The sequence below is a fragment of the Rhodotorula graminis genome, assembly GCF_001329695.1.
Source record: "Rhodotorula graminis WP1 unplaced genomic scaffold RHOBAscaffold_1, whole genome shotgun sequence".
In the NCBI taxonomy this organism is placed as follows: Eukaryota; Fungi; Basidiomycota; class Microbotryomycetes; order Sporidiobolales; family Sporidiobolaceae; genus Rhodotorula; species Rhodotorula graminis.
This window is the reverse complement of record NW_017264928.1, coordinates 1,898,699-1,916,818: the sequence shown is the minus strand read 5'-3', so window position 1 is coordinate 1,916,818 and position 18,120 is coordinate 1,898,699. Positions and strand designations below refer to the sequence as shown.

The following is an 18,120-nucleotide window of genomic DNA, read 5'->3' as shown; positions in this document are numbered from 1 at the left end:
TGGACGAGTCGATGGAGGGACTGGCGCTGCCGCAATTCTCGGGGAGGCTCAGCTCCGACTGGTCGAGCCACGAGCAGAGGTGCGCCCGCTTCTCCTTCCCTCGTCGACCGGGCATCCTGATCGATAAGCTCACCCTCCTCTCCTGGACGCAGGCTCAGAGCGTGGCTCGCCATGCGCGGCATCCCTCTGCACGCGCACGAGGCGGCCGAAGCGCTCTCGCTCTCGCTCGAGGCGCAGGCGTCGCTTGCGTTCGCGCACGAGGCGGGTGGAGCCGAGCGGTACACGTTCGAGGCGGCTGCGAGCTGGTGCAGGGACAAGTGGGGCGGGCAGACGAGGCAGAGGTGCGTCCGCGTCGGCTTGCTCGTCCCTTCTCTCGCTTCGACGGCGCGCCGTCGAAGCGAGAGCTGCGACCCTTTCCCTCCGTCACTCACGATTCCCTTCGTTCAGATGGGCGACAGCGGCGGCCGTCAATGCGCTCAACGCGCGCAGCTTTCGCGAGCGTGGGCGTCGGCGCGAGGGCGTCAAGGACCTCGTCAACGATCTCGACCTCCTCTTTCTGCAAGCCGGCGTCGTCGACGACGAGTCTCGCATGCGCGTTCTCATCGGGTGCGTCGAGCTCTCTGCAAATATCCAGACTGGCGTGAACTGACACCTGTCCTTCCCGCAGCACCTTCTTCGAGTTCCCCCACGCCGTCGCGCGGCTCTCGCGCTCGTCGAGCTACGGCGCCGCCGTCACCGAGGCCCTGTCATGGGAGGCCGACATGATCCGCAAAGAGCGCGATGCTCTCGCCGCTCGTGTCTGCGCCCCGCACCTCGTCCACCTCGTCCCTCGCCCGACGACCGCGCCCGACGACCCGTCGCTCGACCGCCCGCGCCACCCTACTCGTCCAACCTGTCCGCCTGTACGCGCCCATGCGCCCGAGCCCGCGTGGCCCCACCTCGACGACGAAGCGCGGCGCCAAGGCGAGGCGACGAGGCTCGAGCGCGGGCCGCCACTCGACGAGCGCGACCACGCCACGTCGCTCGGCCGCCCTCGCCCGTCACGCTCGACCGAGACGCTCAACATCTCGCTGCGGTCGGTCGAGTGCGGCACGGTGCGCGAGTCGTCCCACGACGCGCCTCGAGCGCAGAGCTCGCTTTCGCGCTACTCGGACGGCGGCCACGACGCGCTCTTCCGCCCCTCTCTTCCACCTCGACACCGCCCTGAGCCCCCTCCCTCCTTCAACGCGACGAGCCCTGGGGGCGGCGCGACGCTCGCCGTCCCGCCGCAGCGCCCCTCGTTCTCGACGGCGCGCTCGGTCACGCCGCCGTTCGTCACCGAGGCGACGTCGTTTCGCTCGTCGTTCACGTCGGCAGGCGAGGGCGAAGGTGACGGGGCCGGCCGCGTTGCGCTGTACGAGGCGTTCCCGTACCCTGCGCGAGCGAGCCCGGGCGAGGCGAGGGTCCGTGCGGCGCTCGAGGAGCGTGTGCAGCGGGCGCCGGCCTGGGGCGTCGGCGAGGCGCTCTGGCGGGCAGCGTCGCCAACGCCAGGTCGCTCGGAACGGCACGGACTGGCGTCGCAGCAGCGGTCGGGCGACGAGCGGGACGAGGGCAGGACGCTTGGGCAGGCGTCCCGGCTCGCGAAGCTGTTCAAGCGCTCGCTGCACGGGCGCGGGCACGGGCGAGGGCGGTCGATCGGGAGCGCGGCGGAGCTGTCGAGGCTGGACGAGGAAGGGAGGGAGGCGGTCCAGATTGGGAGGCCGGCCAAGCCGAGGGGCAAGGTCGTCAGGGAGGGGCTGCAGCTGCCGCCTTGAGGCGCTCACGAGCAGACTGTACAGTGCAACACGATTGTCTTCTATCTCTCTCTTCGATTTTTTGAGCGCTTTCCTCTCGACAACAAGCGACAGCCGCGAGAGGAACAGGAGGAAGGGCGACTGCGTTGCAAAGAGCGGCTCGTGCTGCAGTGCGAGGGCAGGACGCTGTCGTGACTGTGGACGTCTGAGAGTCAGTGCGGGTGCTTGAGTTGGTGTACAGAGGTGCGAGCGGAGACGCACAGGGCTGACGAGCCGAGCAAGGCCTGACCCGGCGGCGCACATTCTCGAGAGCCGCAGGGGCGCCAGGGCCCGGCCGCTGCCTCGCGACGCTTCCTCCGGCCTGACCTGCAGTCCTGGTCGTCGTGCGCGAGGGCAGATGGAACGACTTGAGCGCTCAGAGGACGGGGATGGGCTCCGACTCGGCCGCCTCGCCTTCGTCCTCCTCGTCCTCATCATAGTCCTCGTAGTCCATCTGCGCGGGTGCGGGAAGGTCAGGGCTCCTGATAGCCTTGATGGCAGAAGAGAGGAGGACTGTCGGCGCACCATGTCGTACACGACGCGCACGAGGAGACTGCAGCTCGGGCAAGTCGCCACCTCCTCGCCCTTGGCCAGCTGCGCCTGCGATTGTCGATGTGTGTGGTCAGCTGCAGGCGCCTGAAGAGAGAGACAGAGAGAGGGTGCTGACCCTCGAGATCTCGAAGCGGTCGCCGCACGGGCACGGGTAGTGGAAGACCTGTGGGCGCGAGGACCGGAGGAGAGAGGGGTCAGCTCGCTCGAGTGGGTGGTCGAGGATGGGGCAGCGAGGGCGCACCTTCTTGTCGTCGTCCCACGCAAAGTCCTCGATCTCAAGCTCGTCGTCTGTGGAAGGAGGGGAGGGAGGAACCCCGAGTGAGCTGATGAACTTTGGCGGGCGGCGACGACGGCTCGCGCGGTGCTTCGAGCACTGGCGCTGGATTGTGAGAGAGTGTGCTCACAGTACGAGACCATGCAGGACCGGCCTTGAGGGTGAGAGCGAGCTGGGCGGTGCAACGAGCTGGTGGCCACCTCCCCGAGGCGAGGCTGTCCCTCGACACGCCGCTGCCGCCCTGTACCGCCCAGGGCTAGCGTGCACCACTCGGACGTTCACCGGCACCCACCTGGCGACACCCTCGCCTTTGTCCGCCGCTCCGCCATGCCCGCCTCGCGTTCGAACCACTCTCCCCCGCCCGCCATCAGTCGCCCTCCCGCAGCAGCCTCGAATCGCGTCAGGAGCGCGTCCAGAGGGTCCCACGGCTCTCTGGGCTCACACGGCTCTCGCAGCGCCTTCCGCGCCTCGCTCGGCAAGTCGTCCGTCGCTGGCAAGCCCATCCCGCCTCGGTACGGCTCGACTCAGACGGCCAGGTCCGACTCGGCCCTGTCCGACAGCGAGGGCGGCAGCGACAACGGCCTCGGTGGCTGGGGCAGCTACAGTGCCACCCGCGAGGAACTGCGCGACGGTGCGTCGTCCGCCCCTCCTCCGTCTCCCAGATCCCTCTTCGCGGAGGCCGCAGTACCTTATCGCTCACGTCTCAACCCCTCTGCAGGCTCTGCACGACTCGCCAGCCTCTCTCTCGCCGCTCAATCGGGCTTCCCGCCACCCGCACCGACCCCACCCCTCGCGACCTCGCAGGCGCCGACCTCCCCCTTCTTCGCTCCCACCTCTCCCGAGTCGCCGCCGACCCCGACCAGCGCCACCCCGGTCCCGCAGTCGGGCATCTCGCTCAACCGTCCCTCGGAGCTCGCCCAGCGCCTCGGCACCACGTCCAAGGATGCCGTCACCTCGACCCGCCTGTCGCCCATCGCGTCCGCCGCCACCTCGCCGACGGCGCCGCCGCACCCGGTCCTCCCGACGACCGAGGCGCTCCTGTCGCCGCCGCCTCGAGACGAGCTCGAGGCCGACCCGGTCGTGCAGGCCATCGGCACCAGCACGGGCAGCGACGAGCGCACGCCGACCCCGGCCCGCATGCTGAGCGCCGAGCGCGAGCGCCGCGACCGCACCGGCAGCGCCTCGGCGCACCAAGCCCACGCTCACGGCCGCAACGGCGCACGGTCGGCGTCGCAGGAGCGCAAGGCGCGCTCGCACGCGCTCGGCGACGAGGTCGGCGGCGGCGACAGCGACGACGAGGCGCTGCTCGACGAAGGCGCGTCGAGCCTCGTCGACGAGTCCGCCATCTCGCTCGAGACGGCGCGAGGGCGGCATGCACACGCCAACGGCGAGGCGGACGAGCATACGCCGTTGCTCGGTGGCAAGGGCGGGACCGGCGAGGGAGCGGGAGCGGGAGGGCAGGCAGGCGAGCCGAGCCTGGCCAAGCGGGCAAAGGCGAGGGTCAGCGAGGCGCTCCAGCTCGTGCAGCAGAAGGGGCGCGAGATCACGGCCGAGGACGTCAAGGACGCGGGCAAGACGGCCTTCACGAGCATTCCCGCCGTCATCCTCGGGTGCGCTCCCTCTCTCTCTCTCTGCGCCTCGCCTTCTTCCACGACCTGACATCCTCTTCCCGCCGCCTCACAGTACCCTCATGAACATCCTCGACGCCATCTCGTACGGCATGATCACGTTCCCGACGAGCGTACCCGCATTCGCCAACTTTGGCGGCATCGGCGTGTCCATGTTCTTCGTCTCGTCGCTCATCGCGCAACTCGTCTTTTCCGGCGGTGGGTCCATCTTTGCGGCGGGCAACGGGTCCATGATGATCGAGGTCGTGGTGCGTCCCCTTCCCCTTCCTCCCCTCGTCGACGCGGCTCGAGCGCACTCGTGGTCTGACATGCTCCCGCCCTCCCGAGCAGCCCTTCTACCACTCGATCGTCGGCGTCCTCCAGAAGCACATCGACGACGACGAGACGCTCGTCGCGACGACCATGTTCGCGTACGCCACGTCGTCCATCCTGACGGGCCTCGCGTTCGGCACGCTCGGTGCCCTGCGCCTCGGCCGCCTGAGCGAGTTCTTCCCGCGCCACATCCTCGTCGGCACGATTGGCGGCGTCGGCGCGTTCCTCTTCGTCACGGGCCTCCAGGTGTCGGCTCGCCTCGAGGAGGGCAGCGGGTTCTCGCTCGAGCTGGTCCGGCATTTCTTCGACCTCGAGATCCTGCCTCTCTGGGTCCGTCCCACCCTCTCTCTCTTGCGTCAACCGCACTCGCCGATACTGACTCGACCTCGTGACCCGCCGCACAGACCATCCCGCTCGTCCTCGCCCTCGGCCTGCGCCTCATCACGGCCAAGTTCTCGCACCCCCTCATCTTCCCCGCCTACTTCCTCGCCATCCCTCCCGTCTTCTACATCGTCGCGCTGTCGGCCCGGGTCCCGGTCGACCGCCTGCGCGCGCTCGGGTGGGTGTTCGAGGTCGACGGCGTCGACAACGAGTGGTACGAGTACATCACGCACTTCAGTACGCTCTCCTTTTTCTCCCTCTGCCTCTCAGCATGACTCCCTGACATTTCTTTGCCGTACAGACCTGCGCAAGACCGACTTTGGCGCCCTCGTCGAGACGATCCCGACCCAGCTCGCCCTCGTCTTCTTTGGCCTGCTGCACGTCCCGATCAACGTCCCCTCGCTCGCCATCTCGATCGGCGAGGACAACGTCGACACGGACCGCGAGCTCGTCGCGCACGGCGTGTCCAACTTTGCGTCGGGCCTGCTCGGGTCGGTCCCCAACTACCTCGTCTACGTCAACTCGGTCCTGTTCATCCAGAACGGCGGCACGACCCGCATCTCGGGCTTCCTCCTCGCCGGCGGCAGCCTCGGCGTCCTCCTCGCCGGCCCGGGCCTCATCGGGTACCTCCCTGTCTGCGTCGTGTCGGCCCTCATCTACGTCCTCGCGCTCGACCTTGTCAAGGAGGCCGTCTGGGACACGTACTCGCGCGTGTCGTCGTTCGAGTACGCCACCATCTGGATCATCATCTTGACCATGACGGCGTTCGACTTTACGATCGGTCTCGCCGTCGGCCTCGTCCTTGCATGTGTGCGTCCCGACTCTTTGCCTCTTTCCCTCTCTCCCTTGCCGCCACCTGACTGACTCTATGACCCCTCCCACAGGTCTCGTTCGTCGTCATGTCGTCGCAGCGTCGCGCCATCCGGTCCATCCTGAGCGGCTCGTCGGCGCACTCGACCGTGCGGCGGCACCCGAAGCAGAGCGCGTGGCTCGCCGACGTCGGCAGCCAGATCCGCATCGTCAAGCTCCAGGGCTTCCTCTTCTTCGGCACCATCTCGAACGTCGAGGCGACCGTGCGCAAGCTGCTCGACGCCGCGAGCTGGAGCGACAACCCGATCCGGTTCCTCGTCGTCGACTTTTCCATGGCGAGCGGTCCGTCCCGATCCCTCCTTCCTCTCGGTGTGGGCCTCGTCAAGGCGATTCGGCGTACTGACGAGGGTACTGCCTACGCAGGTGTCGACTTTTCGGCGGCCGAGGCGTTCGTCCGCATGCAGCGCCTCCTCGACGAGCGCGGCGTCGTCCTCGTCCTGTGCGGCTGCCCGTTCGACTCGTCCGTCGGTATCGCTCTTCGCAGTGTCGACCTGTGGAGCGACCACGCCGAGAACAAGGTCGTCGTCCTCGAGAACCTCAACGACGCCCTCGAGGTGCGCTCGCCTTCTTTTCACGACTCGCCCCGGCCCTGAGTACCGCGACTGACACCCTCGTTCGTCCTCCAGCATTGCGAGAACGCGTTCCTGCGCAGCCTGTACTCCAAGACGTTCCGCCCGCCGGCCATCAACACCGGCCCGACGCACTCGGGCGTCGCCATCGCTTCCCAGATCGGTCCGACGCCCTCTCACTCCCTCTCTCTTGCGCCAAGGTCACTGAATCGACTCGACAAGCGCGCAGAGATGCCCAAGGCCGACCTCGACAGCGACATCGAGGGCTTTGCCTCGTCGCCTCGCGCCAACCACCTTCGAGCTGCGGCGAGGGAGACGATCTCGAGGGGTACGTCGCTCGTCTCCTTCACCGACGCACGTCGAGCCTCACTGACTCTCTCTTGTACCTGCAGCCGAGGTCCCTCAGTCCAAGATGAACTTCCAGCAGCCGCTGCCGATCCTCCTCCAGGCCTTCCAGCCCTACTCGCCCGACCTCAACGAGGACTACTGCTTCGTGCGTCCTCGTCCTCTCCCTTCTCTCGAATGTCCACCGTGCTCACACCGACCGTACGCAGCGTCTCGTGCCGTACTTCAAGCGCGTCAACGTCGAGCGAGGGACCCAGCTCTGGGCGCATGGGTCCGAGCCCGACGCGTGCGTCCGCCTTCCTCCTCCCTGCCCAGGCCATCCTCGGGACATGACCCTGACCGTTCTACATCGCTTAACGCAGCTTCTACGTCATCGAGTCGGGCATGCTGCGCGCGACCTACACGTTCGCCAACTCGGCACACACGATGACCGAGTCGATGGTCGCCGGCACGGTCGCGGGCGAGATGTCGTTCCTGTCGCGCACGCCGCGCAACACGAGCGTCGTCGCCGAGCGCGACAGCACGCTGTGGAAGATGGAGGTCGGCGCACACGAGGAGCTCGGCCGCAAGGAAGGGTGGCAGTTTGCGAGGCGGTTCGAGGAGGTCGTGCTCAAGATTGCGACGGCCGAGACCGAGGTGCTCATGGTGCGTCCCCTTTGCTCTCTCTCTCTCCTCTGCCTCGGACGTCGAGGACGGAGGACTGACTGTGCTTCGGGCGAGCCGCGCAGGGCCACCTCATGTCGAGTTTGTGAGCGGCGGGTCGGGTCGTAGCTGCATCTCTCTCTCTCCATCTCTCTCTACATTAGGCACTTGCATTGGACTGCGCCGTACGAGCTTGTCGAACCTGACGAGAGGAGCGCGCGGCCGTAACAAAAGGCTCGCGCGCGGCCGGCCCGCTGCTCAGCCGTCGACTACGCGGCGGGCGCTCGCACTCCTGCTTTCTCTCCTTCCCTCTCCTCGAGGACCAACCTCACCCAATGGGGCGGTTTCTGCGAGGAGAAAGCTTTGCAACCACGTCTGTGCACCGCTAGCACTGCGTCTCTGCGAGCCCACATCGTCCAGCAGGCATCTCGCCGTCGAAGTTCGCCTCGCCGTCGCCCCGTCCCCCTCGCCTCCTCGCCTCGCGCTCGTACACTCTCGGCACCTGCACCGTCTGATTCGCCTTCACCTCAGCACTCGGCCGGTCCAGTCGGTGGGTCCAGGCGAGCGGTGGGGGGGCGGGGTCGACGACGGTGAGGAGGTGCAGAGCTCTGACCTCGAGCGGCTCGCAGCGTCGCCCGCGGCGAGCACGGCTCGCTGGAGGACGCGACTTTGGCGTAGCTGCGTGTCGAGGCGTTGGAGATGCAGTGCACCTTGTCCTAGCGCGCCCTGGAGCCGTCGTTCGCCTGGCGATGAGGCTGCCTTCCCCGCGATCCTCGTCAAGCTCGAACCTTTGCACCGCTCGCTGCTCTCCTTCTCCCTCCTTCCTCTCAACCGCTGCATGGTCCCTGGTGGTCGCTAGAAGCTCCAGAGGGAAACCCCACTAGCTGCTCGGCACACACCCACCACCCCCGCACTCGCTCCACCGCCTCGCCAGCTCTCGAGCTCCCGGCCGACCTCGACCTCGCCTTTGCCAAGCCTCGTCCAGCTCCGCCGTCCAGTCCACCATCGGTACCCGTCGCAAGGTCACCTCCAGCACATCCACCCACCCCGCAGCCGCCATCATGACGACCTCGCCCCCTCCTCTCGACCTCACCGCCCCGCAGGCGTCGGCTGTCGCCCTCGCCTCGCGCCCTCCCTCGCCCTCGGGCCGCCTGTCGGGTCGCCCTGTCCAGCCCATCGTCTCGCCGCCGTCGCACGAGGTCGCCGCGGCGTACCCGGGTCCCGACGCCGAGCTCAAGGGCGCCGTCGGCGCCATTCACACGGAGCGCATGCTCCTCGAGCTCGCCGACGGCAGCGCCTACGAGGGCTACAGCTTCGGCGCCGACAAGAACATCGCCGGTGAATGCGTCTTCCAGACCGGTGCGTCCCTGCCCTCTCTCTCCCTGTCGACAGAGATCACCCGACTGACCTTCTCTCTCTCCCCCACTCAGGCATGGTCGGCTACCCCGAGTCGCTCACGGACCCGTCGTACTCGGGCCAGATCCTCGTCCTCACGTACCCGCTCATCGGCTCGTACGGCGTCCCGAAGCGGCCGACCAAGGGCGCCAACCCGGCCGACCTCCCGCGCGAGTTCGAGTCGTACAAGATCCACGTCGCCGGCCTCATCGTCAGCAACTACTCGGGCGCCGGCCAGGACTTCTCGAACCACGCCGCCTACTCGGAGCTCGCCGAGTGGCTCAAGGAGGAGGGCGTCCCGGCCATCTATGGCGTCGACACGCGCGACCTCACCAAGAAGCTGCGCGAGCGCGGCTCGACCATCGGCCGCCTCAGCCAGCGCAACAAGGGCGCCGACGCCCGCCTCGCCGCGCAGGACTGGCGCGCCGCGTACGAGCAGGTCGAGTACCACGACCCGAACGCCGACAACCTCGTCGCCGCCGTCTCGGTCCCGCAGCCGGTCCTGTACAAGGCCGACGCCGGCGTCGAGCCTCTGCGCCACCCGTCCGGCCGCAACCTGCGCGTCCTGTGCGTCGACGTCGGCATGAAGTACAACCAGATCCGCTGCTTCACCAAGCGCGGCGTCGAGCTCAAGGTCGTCCCGTACGACTACGACTACCTGTCGTCCTCGGAGGAGCCGTTCGACGGCCTGTTCCTGTCCAACGGCCCGGGCGACCCGGCGACGCTCACGACGACGACGACCATCCTCGCCAAGGCCCTCGAGGCGGCGCGGTTCCCCATCTTCGGCATCTGCCTCGGCCACCAGCTCCTCGCCCGTGCGAGCGGCGCGAGCACGCTCAAGCTCAAGTACGGCAACCGCGGCGCCAACATCCCGTGCACGTCGCTCGTCTCGGGCCGGTGCTACATCACGTCGCAGAACCACGGCTACGCCGTCGAGCCCAAGTCGCTCAAGAACGGGTGGAAGGAGCTCTTCGTCAACGCCAACGACTCGTCCAACGAGGGCATCTACTCGACCGAGCGCCCGTTCTTCTCGGTTCAGTTCCACCCCGAGTCGGCGCCCGGACCGCGCGACACCGAGTTCCTGTTCGACACGTTCATCGGCGCCATCCAGCGCAGCCTCGAGCAGCAGGCCAAGGGCGAGCAGCTCACGGGCGCCGTCACGTTCCCGGGCGGCGACGCTGCCGAGAACGCGGCCAAGTCGCCGCGCGTCGAGGTCCGCAAGGTCCTCGTCCTCGGCTCGGGCGGTCTCTCGATCGGCCAGGCGGGCGAGTTTGACTACTCGGGCTCGCAGGCCATCAAGGCGCTCAAGGAGGAGGGCATCTACACCATCCTCGTCAACCGTGCGTCCCTTGCTCTCGTCCCCTCTCGCTCGAGACCTCGTTCCTGACGCTCCTCCCCTTCCCTCTTCTTGCGCAGCCAACATCGCGACGATCCAGACGAGCAAGGGCCTCGCCGACAAGGTCTACTTCCTCCCCGTCACGGCCGACTCGGTCCGCAAGGTCATCGAGCACGAGCGCCCAGACGGCATCTACGTCACGTTCGGCGGCCAGACGGCGCTCCAGGTCGGCATCAAGCTCAAGGACGAGTTCGAGGGCCTCGGCGTCAAGGTGCTCGGCACGCCCATCGAGACGATCATCACGACCGAGGACCGCGAGCTGTTTGCCCAGGCCATGGAGGAGATTGGCGAGAAGTGCGCCCAGTCGGCCGCCGCCGAGTCGATCGAGGACTGTGTCACGGCCGCCAACGAGATCGGGTACCCGGTCATCGTGCGCGCCGCGTTCGCGCTCGGCGGCCTCGGGTCGGGTTTCGCCAACAACGACAAGGAGCTCGTCGAGCTGTGCACCAAGGCGTTCGCCACCTCGTCGCAGGTCCTCGTCGAGCGCAGCATGAAGGGCTGGAAGGAGATCGAGTACGAGGTCGTGCGCGACTGCCGCGACAACTGCATCACCGTCTGCAACATGGAGGTGAGCCCGCCCCTCCTCCTCTTCCTTTCCACTCCCTCGCCCGTTCGCCCTCGCCCTCGAGCAACACGACGACTGACCCCCTCTCGCTCTCCCTCTCGCGCAGAACTTTGACCCGCTCGGCATCCACACGGGCGACTCGATCGTCGTCGCGCCGTCGCAGACGCTGTCCGACTCGGACTACAACATGCTGCGCACGACGGCCGTCAACGTCATCCGCCACCTCGGCGTCGTCGGCGAGTGCAACATCCAGTACGCGCTCAACCCGTACTCGCAGGAGTACTGCATCATCGAGGTCAACGCCCGCCTGTCGCGCTCGTCGGCGCTCGCGTCCAAGGCGACGGGCTACCCGCTCGCCTACACGGCCGCCAAGCTCGGCCTCAACATCCCGCTCAACGAGGTCAAGAACTCGGTCACCAAGAACACGTGCGCCTGCTTCGAGCCGAGTCTCGACTACGTCGTCGTCAAGATCCCGCGGTGGGACCTCAAGAAGTTCACGCGCGTGTCGACCGCCCTCGGCTCGTCGATGAAGTCGGTCGGCGAGGTCATGGCTATCGGCAAGACGTTCGAGGAGACGCTCCAGAAGGCCATCCGCTCGATCGACCCGTCGTTCGCCGGCTTCAGCAAGGTGCGCTCGCGCCTCTCCCTCTTCCTCTCCCTCGCCCGCCTCGTGCCCTGCCTCGGCGTCCTCCTCTGCGACCCGCACCTGACACTGACACACACACTCTCTCTCTCTTTCGCGCTCGCAGAACAGCTACCCCGACGACCAGATCGACGAGGAGCTCGCCAAGCCGACCGACCGTCGCCTGTTCGCCATCGCCAACGCGCTCCACAACGGCCGCACCGTCGACGAGATCCACAAGCTGTCGAACATCGACAAGTGGTTCCTGCGCAAGCTCGAGCACGTCGTCCGCATCGACAAGACCGTCCAGTGCGTCCCTGCCTCTCTCTCTCTCTCTCGTCGCGACCTTCTCAAGTCGAGCTCGAGTGACCTCGTCCTGACTCTCCTCGTCGTCGTGCCCTCGCAGGAAGTACACGGCTGCGCAGCTCCCCGTCGAGCTCCTGCGCACGGCCAAGCGCCACGGCTTCTCGGACGCCCAGATCGCCAAGATGCTCAACTCGAACGAGCTCGCCGTGCGCCGCCTGCGCCTCGACTACGGCATCACGCCGCGCGTCAAGCAGATCGACACGGTCGCTGCCGAGTTCCCGGCCTTCACCAACTACCTGTACATGACGTACAACGGCGCCGGGCACGACGTCGAGTTCCAGGACAAGGGCATCATGGTCCTCGGCTCGGGCGTGTACCGCATTGGCTCGTCGGTCGAGTTCGACTGGTGCGCCGTGCGCGCGATCCGCACGATCCGCGACCGCGGGTTCAAGACGGTCATGGTCAACTACAACCCCGAGACGGTCTCGACCGACTACGACGAGGCCGACCGCCTGTACTTCGAGGTCATCTCGCTCGAGACGATCCTCGACATCTACGAGGCCGAGACGTCGTCCGGCGTCGTCGTGTCGATGGGCGGCCAGACGTCGAACAACATCGCGCTCCCGCTCCACCGCCAGGGCGTCAAGGTCCTCGGCACCTCGCCCGAGATGATCGACATGGCCGAGAACCGGTACAAGTTCAGCCGCATGCTCGACAAGCTCGGCGTCGACCAGCCGCTGTGGAAGGAGCTGTCGACCATGGACGCCGCCCACGAGTTCTGCAACAAGGTCGGGTACCCGGTCCTCGTCCGCCCGTCGTACGTCCTGTCGGGCGCCGCGATGAACGTCGTCTACTCGGGCGACGACCTCGACGCCTACCTGAACCAGGCCGCCGCCGTCTCGCGCGACTACCCGGTCGTCGTCACCAAGTACGTCGAGGAGGCCAAGGAGATCGAGATGGACGCCGTCGCGCGCGACGGCAAGCTCGTCATGCACTACGTGTCGGAGCACGTCGAGAACGCCGGCGTGCACTCGGGCGACGCGACCCTCATCCTGCCGCCGCAGGACCTCGACCCCGAGACGGTCCGCCGCATCGAGGAGGCGACGGCCAAGATCGGCGCCGCCCTCAACGTCTCGGGCCCGTACAACATCCAGTTCCTCGCCAAGAACAACGAGATCAAGGTCATCGAGTGCAACGTGCGCGCTGCACGCTCGTTCCCCTTCGTGTCCAAGGTCACCAACGTCGACGCCATCGAGATGGCGACCGACATCATGCTCGGCCTGCCCGTCACGCCCTACCCCGAGCTCAACCTGCCCAAGGACTACGTCGGCATCAAGGTCCCGCAGTTCTCGTTCGGCCGTCTCGCCGGCGCAGACCCGATCCTTGGCGTCGGTGCGTCCCTTCTCCCCTCTTCCTCCCTCCCTCGTCGCCGAACTTGCACTGACTCTCCCTCTCCTTCCCTCCCTCCCTCCCTCTCTCTCGTCTCTCGCACTCTCGTTCGCTCGACGGGCTACCCTCGCGCTCGCCGTCGCAGAGATGGCGTCGACCGGCGAGGTGGCGTGCTTCGGCAAGGACAAGTACGAGGCGTACCTCAAGGCGCTCCTGTCGACCGGCATGCGCATGCCCGAGAAGAACATCCTGTTCTCGATCGGCCAGTACAAGGAGAAGCTCGAGATGCTCCCGTCGATCCAGAAGTTGCACGCGCTCGGGTACAACATCTTCGCGACGAGCGGCACGTCCGACTTCCTCCAGGAGCACGGCATCCCGGTCAAGTACCTCGAGGCGCTCGACGACGAGGACGACCGTGCCGCGCAGAAGTCCGAGTACTCGCTGCGCGAGCACATCGCCAACAACCTGATCGACCTGTACGTCAACCTGCCGTCCAAGAACCGGTACCGCCGCCCGGCGAGCTACATGTCCAAGGGCTACCTGTCGCGTCGCATGGCCGTCGACTTTGCCGTCCCGCTCGTGACCAACGTCAAGTGCGCCAAGCTCCTCATCCAGGCCCTCGCGCGCAACCCGTCGCTCGCCATCTCGAACGTCGACTACAAGACGTCGTCGCACACGGTCGTCCTCCCCGGCTTCATCAACACGAGGTGCTTCGTCCCCGGCGTCGCCATCCCGGGCTCGACCGACCTCGCCGAGGCGACCAAGGCCGCCCTCGCCGGCGGCTTCATGACGGTCCAGGTCCTCCCGACCGGCGCCAAGTCGAGCGTGACCGACCGCGCCTCGCTCGACATCGCGCGCGACAACGCGGCGACGGCGGCGTGCGACTACTCGCTGTCGATCGCGGCCACGGCCGACAACGCGGGCAACCTCACGAGCGAGCTCATCGGCGCCGCCCGCACCTTGTTCCTGTCGGCGTCGATCCTGTCGGCCTCGCCCGACAAGGTGTCGACGGTCGCTGCGCACTTCCAGGCGTGGCCGCTCAACAAGCCGATCGTCACCGACGCGCGCACGACCGACCTCGCGTCGGTCCTCCTCCTCGCGAGCCTGCACGGCCGCAGCGTCCACGTCACCAACGTCCAGACCGAGAACGACATCCAGCTCATCAGCCTGTCCAAGGACAAGGACCTCAAGGTGACGTGCGACGTCTCGGTCTACTCGCTCTTCCTCGCGCGCGAGCAGTACCCGGGCGCGACGTGCCTCCCGACGGCCAAGGACCAGGCCGCCCTGTGGGCGCACCTCGAGACGATCGACGTGTTCGCCGTCGGCGCCCTCCCGTACCGCCTCGCGACCGAGCTCGACAAGCCGTACTCGCCCGCCGCCGGCCACGAAGAGGCCATGCAGCTCCTCCTGTCGGCCGTCACCGAGGGTCGCCTGTCGCTCGACGACCTCACGTCGAGGATGTCGGACAACCCTCGCGCCATCTTCGACCTCCCGCCGCAGCCGGCCGACACGTACGTCGAGGTCGAGATCGACCGCACCGTCATCGTCCCGAGGCGCAGCTACTGGTCGCCGCTCGAGGGCAAGAAACTCGCCGGCACCGTCCACCGCGTCGTCCTGCGCGGCACGACCGTCCTCCTCGACGGCGTCCCGTCCAAGGTCTCGCTCGCCGGCCACGACCTGTCGTCGCTCGCCGGCGCGAGCAAGACCGAGCGCCGCCAGGCGCGCTTCTCGGTCTCGGCGACCCGCCCGTCGATGCAGTCGCTCGGCTTCCCCTCGCGCGAGTCGATCGCGTCGCCGACGACGCCGTCGGCTGCGCCTACCGCCCTCGCCACCAAGTCGCCCAAGCTCGGCTCGAGGTCGCCGCTCCTCGAGGCGTCCGACCACATGCTGCAGCCGAGCCTCATGTCGCTCGCCGCCCCGACGTCGTCGGCCGTCGTCCCGTCGACGCCCATGGCCAGCCTCCTCAAGCTCCTGTCGCAGTCGGCGCGCGCCTACCACCGCCGCCACGTCCTGTCGGTCCGCGCCTTTACCCGCGACGACCTGCACACGCTCTTTGGCGTCGCATCCGAGATGCGCATGCTCACCGAGCGCGGCATCCCGATCGACATCATGCGCGGCCGCGTACTCGCCAACCTGTTCTACGAGCCGTCGACCCGCACCTCGTGCTCGTTCGAGGCGGCCATGGCTCGCCTCGGCGGTTCGACCATCACGGTCACGCCGGGCACGTCGTCGGTCGTCAAGGGCGAGTCGCTCGCCGACACGGTCCGCACCCTCGGGTGCTACTCGGACGTGATGGCGCTCCGCCACCCGGCGGCCGGTTCGGCGCAGGAGGGCGCGCGCTACTCGCCCGTGCCCATCATCAACGCCGGCGACGGCATCGGTGAGCACCCCACCCAGGTGCGCCCCCTCTCCTTTCTTTCCTTCTCTTCGCCGTTGGTGGTCGGCGGGCCCTTCCAGATCTTGTCTGACCCTCATCTCTCCCTCCCTCCTTCCCTTCCTCCCGTACGCAGGCCTTCCTCGACATCTACACGATCCGCGAGGAGCTCGGCACGGTCAACGGCCTCACGATCACCATGGTCGGCGACCTCAAGAACGGGCGCACGGTCCACAGCCTCGTCAAGCTCCTGTCGCTGTACTCGATCTCGCTCATCTTTGTCGCGCCGCCGTCGCTCTCCATGCCCGAGTCGGTCAAGGCCGAGGCGGAGAAGGCGGGCGTCCCGGTCCTCGAGACGACCTCGCTCGCGAGCGTGATCGGCCGCACCGACGTCCTGTACGTGACCCGGGTCCAGCAGGAGCGCTTCAACACGCTCGAGGAGTACGAGTCGGTCAAGGACGCGTACGTCATCAACAACGAGGTCCTCGCCAACGCCAAGGAGCACACGATCGTCATGCACCCGCTCCCGCGCAACCAGGAGCTCGACACGGCCGTCGACGTACGTCCCTCTTCCTCCTTCTCTCGTCGTCTTGAGTCGAGCGCAGCTCTGACAGTTCTCTCTACCGACAGTTCGACCAGCGTCGGGCAGCCTATTGGCGCCAGGCTCGCTACGGCCTCTTCGTCCGCATGGCCCTCCTCAGCCTCGTCTGCGGCTCCCCTTCTTCTAGCCTCCCTTAGAGCCTTTTATATAGTGTCCTCTCCCTGTAGCGTGCATGCCATTTCATCCATCCCGGTTCGCGAGCAGCTACTGAGAGAGGAGCGACGGTGAGCGGCTGGCAGCTTGCGGCGAGGGAAGCGGCTCGAGCGGCTCCGGTCGTCTCTCCTCTACAGCTTGCTCTCGCTTTGGATACGCTTTTGCGGTCTCTCCTCGTCCCGGTGGAAGAGCCTCGCAGTAGCTTCGCGTGATACCCTGCGAGAAATCGAGTCCCTCCTCCTGGACCTCCTCCTCCTCCCTCGAGCGGTCTGCAGCTTTGATCCCATCGTCGAGTACTCGTCTCGATAGGTCGATCCCGCATTGCACCGTCGAGAAAGAGCGAGGTTGTACAGCGAGAAATCGAGTCCCTCCTCCTGGACCTTCTCGTGAGCGCAGAGTCGAGCGGGCACTGCCTAAAGCGGGCTGCAGATTTCGGCCCATCGTCGAGTGCTCGGCTCGATAGGTCGATCCCGCCTTGCACCGTCGAGAAAGAGCGAGGTTGTACAGCGAGAAATCGAGTCCCTCCTCCTGGACCTTCTCGGGAGCGCAGAGTCGAGCGGGCACTGCCTAAAGCGGGCTGCAGATTTCGGCCCATCGTCGAGTGCTCGTCTCGATAGGTCAATCCCGCCTTGCATCGTCCAGAAAGAGCGAGGTTGTACAGCAAGCGACTCGGACCTCTCCTTTTAGCGACAACGCGAGACGAACGGGTCCAGTGCGGCTCGCTGACGAGACGTGAGCTTGACCCGGTGTACCCATTACAACAGGAGAGGAGGAGGAAGGAGGTACAACAGGAGGGGAGAGACCGCCCGCAGGACGAGGGAACGCAGAAACGCTCAGCCGGCAACCTTCTTGCTGCGGCCGAGGCGCTTCTTCATGCGCTGCAGCTTCTTTGCGCTCATCTGCAGAGGTAAAGGGAGCAGGTCAGAATGCGTGTACGGGGTGCGAGGACCGAATCGCAAAGAAAAGGCGCGGGACGCACCCGTGCCGCCATCTGCTCAAGGCGAAGCTTCTCGGCCTCGCGCTCGCGGCGCTGCTTCGTGATCTCCTTCTTGCGCTCGAGGTCGGCGACCTTCTCCTCCTTGATCTCCCTGCAAGAGGTGCACCCGGATCAGCTCTGGGGCAACAGGGAGGAGGCGAGGCAGAGGAACTGGCGACGCACTTCTCGATGAGCTTGACGGCCTTGTCGCGCTGGTTGCGCTCGGCTCGCGCCTTCCACGCCTTGTCGAGCTGGTCCTTGTTCTTGCTCCCGGCCGAGGTGCGGACCGTCGGCTTGTTGTCGCCCTTCCACCAGCGGCCGCTCACCTTGGTCGCGAGCGGCGTCTCGAGCTCGGGGACGGCGGCGTCGGTCTTGACCTCGGGGTCGTACGTCTTCTCGACGGGGCGGTCATGCCAGACGGGCTTGGGGACCATGGCGAAAGGTGAAAGGAAGGCGAGTTGGCGGGGAGCGGAGAAGGCTGGTCTGCGGGCGGGCGTGCGACGGGGACGAGGGCGGGCAGAGCCGGGGGAGACGGTGCGCAAAGGATCAGTACACGTCCTACAGAGGATGGCGAACCCTCTCGTTCGCCCAGTCGGGCCGTGTCGGTGGCAGAGACGCCGAGTCGTCGTCGTTCGAGATGAGGGGGAGGAGGGCACTCGAGCGCGACAGGACTGCGCTCGGGAGGAACGGTGAGCTCACCTAGGTCGTCGTAGCCGCTCGTAGAGTCGTGTAAGGTGACAGCTGGTCTTGCCGAGGGCGTGTAGACGAGGCGAGAGGACTTGGACCAGGAGAGCTTGCTCCGCGCGCCCAACGCTCACTCGCTGCGCTCCTGCGCCCTCTCTCTCTCTCGCTGCAGTTTGCGTTGCGCCGTACACGTTCTCGTACCCAGAGCCAAGCTCCACGCTCGCGCAAGAGAGCCGATTCGAGCGAGAGTCTGTCCAAGCTCGTCGCCGTGCACC

At 67.1% G+C, this 18,120-nt stretch overlaps 6 protein-coding genes across 6 annotated transcripts; 3 read left to right on the top strand and 3 right to left on the bottom strand.

The window, feature by feature from the left end:
• Positions 1 to 171: 171 nt before the first annotated feature.
• Positions 172 to 1,793, top strand: RHOBADRAFT_41106 (uncharacterized protein; the record flags this gene model as incomplete). The annotated part of the gene is made up of 3 exons (XM_018413819.1): positions 172 to 341; positions 448 to 606; positions 668 to 1,793. 3 exons carry the CDS (start codon positions 172 to 174, stop codon positions 1,791 to 1,793), a joined length of 1,455 nt encoding a protein of 484 aa, XP_018274610.1.
• A 102-nt stretch (positions 1,794 to 1,895) lies between these two features.
• On the bottom strand, positions 1,896 to 2,996 carry RHOBADRAFT_65941 (uncharacterized protein; the record flags this gene model as incomplete). The annotated part of the gene is made up of 6 exons (XM_018418825.1): positions 2,768 to 2,996; positions 2,605 to 2,651; positions 2,479 to 2,526; positions 2,337 to 2,411; positions 2,034 to 2,265; positions 1,896 to 1,967 (listed from the first exon to the last, which is right to left on the bottom strand). Coding segments are annotated over exons 5-6 (288 nt in total), but the record flags the coding sequence as incomplete, so codon positions are not given.
• Positions 2,337 to 2,649, bottom strand: RHOBADRAFT_5674 (uncharacterized protein; the record flags this gene model as incomplete). Its single annotated transcript, XM_018418442.1, has 3 exons — positions 2,337 to 2,411; positions 2,479 to 2,526; positions 2,605 to 2,649. Coding segments are annotated over 3 exons (168 nt in total), but the record flags the coding sequence as incomplete, so codon positions are not given.
• A 1,323-nt stretch (positions 2,997 to 4,319) lies between the features above and the next one.
• On the top strand, positions 4,320 to 7,579 carry RHOBADRAFT_23602 (uncharacterized protein). Its single transcript, XM_018412604.1, has 12 exons — positions 4,320 to 4,513; positions 4,596 to 4,907; positions 4,982 to 5,195; positions 5,260 to 5,768; positions 5,843 to 6,110; positions 6,192 to 6,382; positions 6,455 to 6,560; positions 6,627 to 6,725; positions 6,790 to 6,890; positions 6,952 to 7,028; positions 7,105 to 7,387; positions 7,471 to 7,579. The coding sequence occupies exons 1-12, from the start codon at positions 4,328 to 4,330 to the stop codon at positions 7,492 to 7,494; spliced, it is 2,370 nt and encodes a 789-aa protein (XP_018274607.1). The 5' UTR covers positions 4,320 to 4,327; the 3' UTR covers positions 7,495 to 7,579.
• A 1,073-nt stretch (positions 7,580 to 8,652) lies between these two features.
• Positions 8,653 to 16,235, top strand: RHOBADRAFT_33249 (uncharacterized protein; the record flags this gene model as incomplete). The annotated part of the gene is made up of 10 exons (XM_018413096.1): positions 8,653 to 8,743; positions 8,815 to 10,119; positions 10,196 to 10,743; positions 10,847 to 11,368; positions 11,490 to 11,671; positions 11,769 to 13,060; positions 13,203 to 14,862; positions 14,956 to 15,454; positions 15,568 to 15,990; positions 16,062 to 16,235. 10 exons carry the CDS (start codon positions 8,653 to 8,655, stop codon positions 16,167 to 16,169), a joined length of 6,630 nt encoding a protein of 2,209 aa, XP_018274606.1. The 3' UTR covers positions 16,170 to 16,235.
• A 647-nt stretch (positions 16,236 to 16,882) lies between these two features.
• Positions 16,883 to 17,635, bottom strand: RHOBADRAFT_51012 (uncharacterized protein). The gene is made up of 3 exons (XM_018415608.1): positions 17,345 to 17,635; positions 17,165 to 17,273; positions 16,883 to 17,084 (listed from the first exon to the last, which is right to left on the bottom strand). Exons 1-3 carry the CDS (start codon positions 17,593 to 17,595, stop codon positions 17,019 to 17,021), a joined length of 426 nt encoding a protein of 141 aa, XP_018274605.1. The 5' UTR covers positions 17,596 to 17,635; the 3' UTR covers positions 16,883 to 17,018.
• Between the last annotated feature and the right edge of the window lie 485 nt (positions 17,636 to 18,120).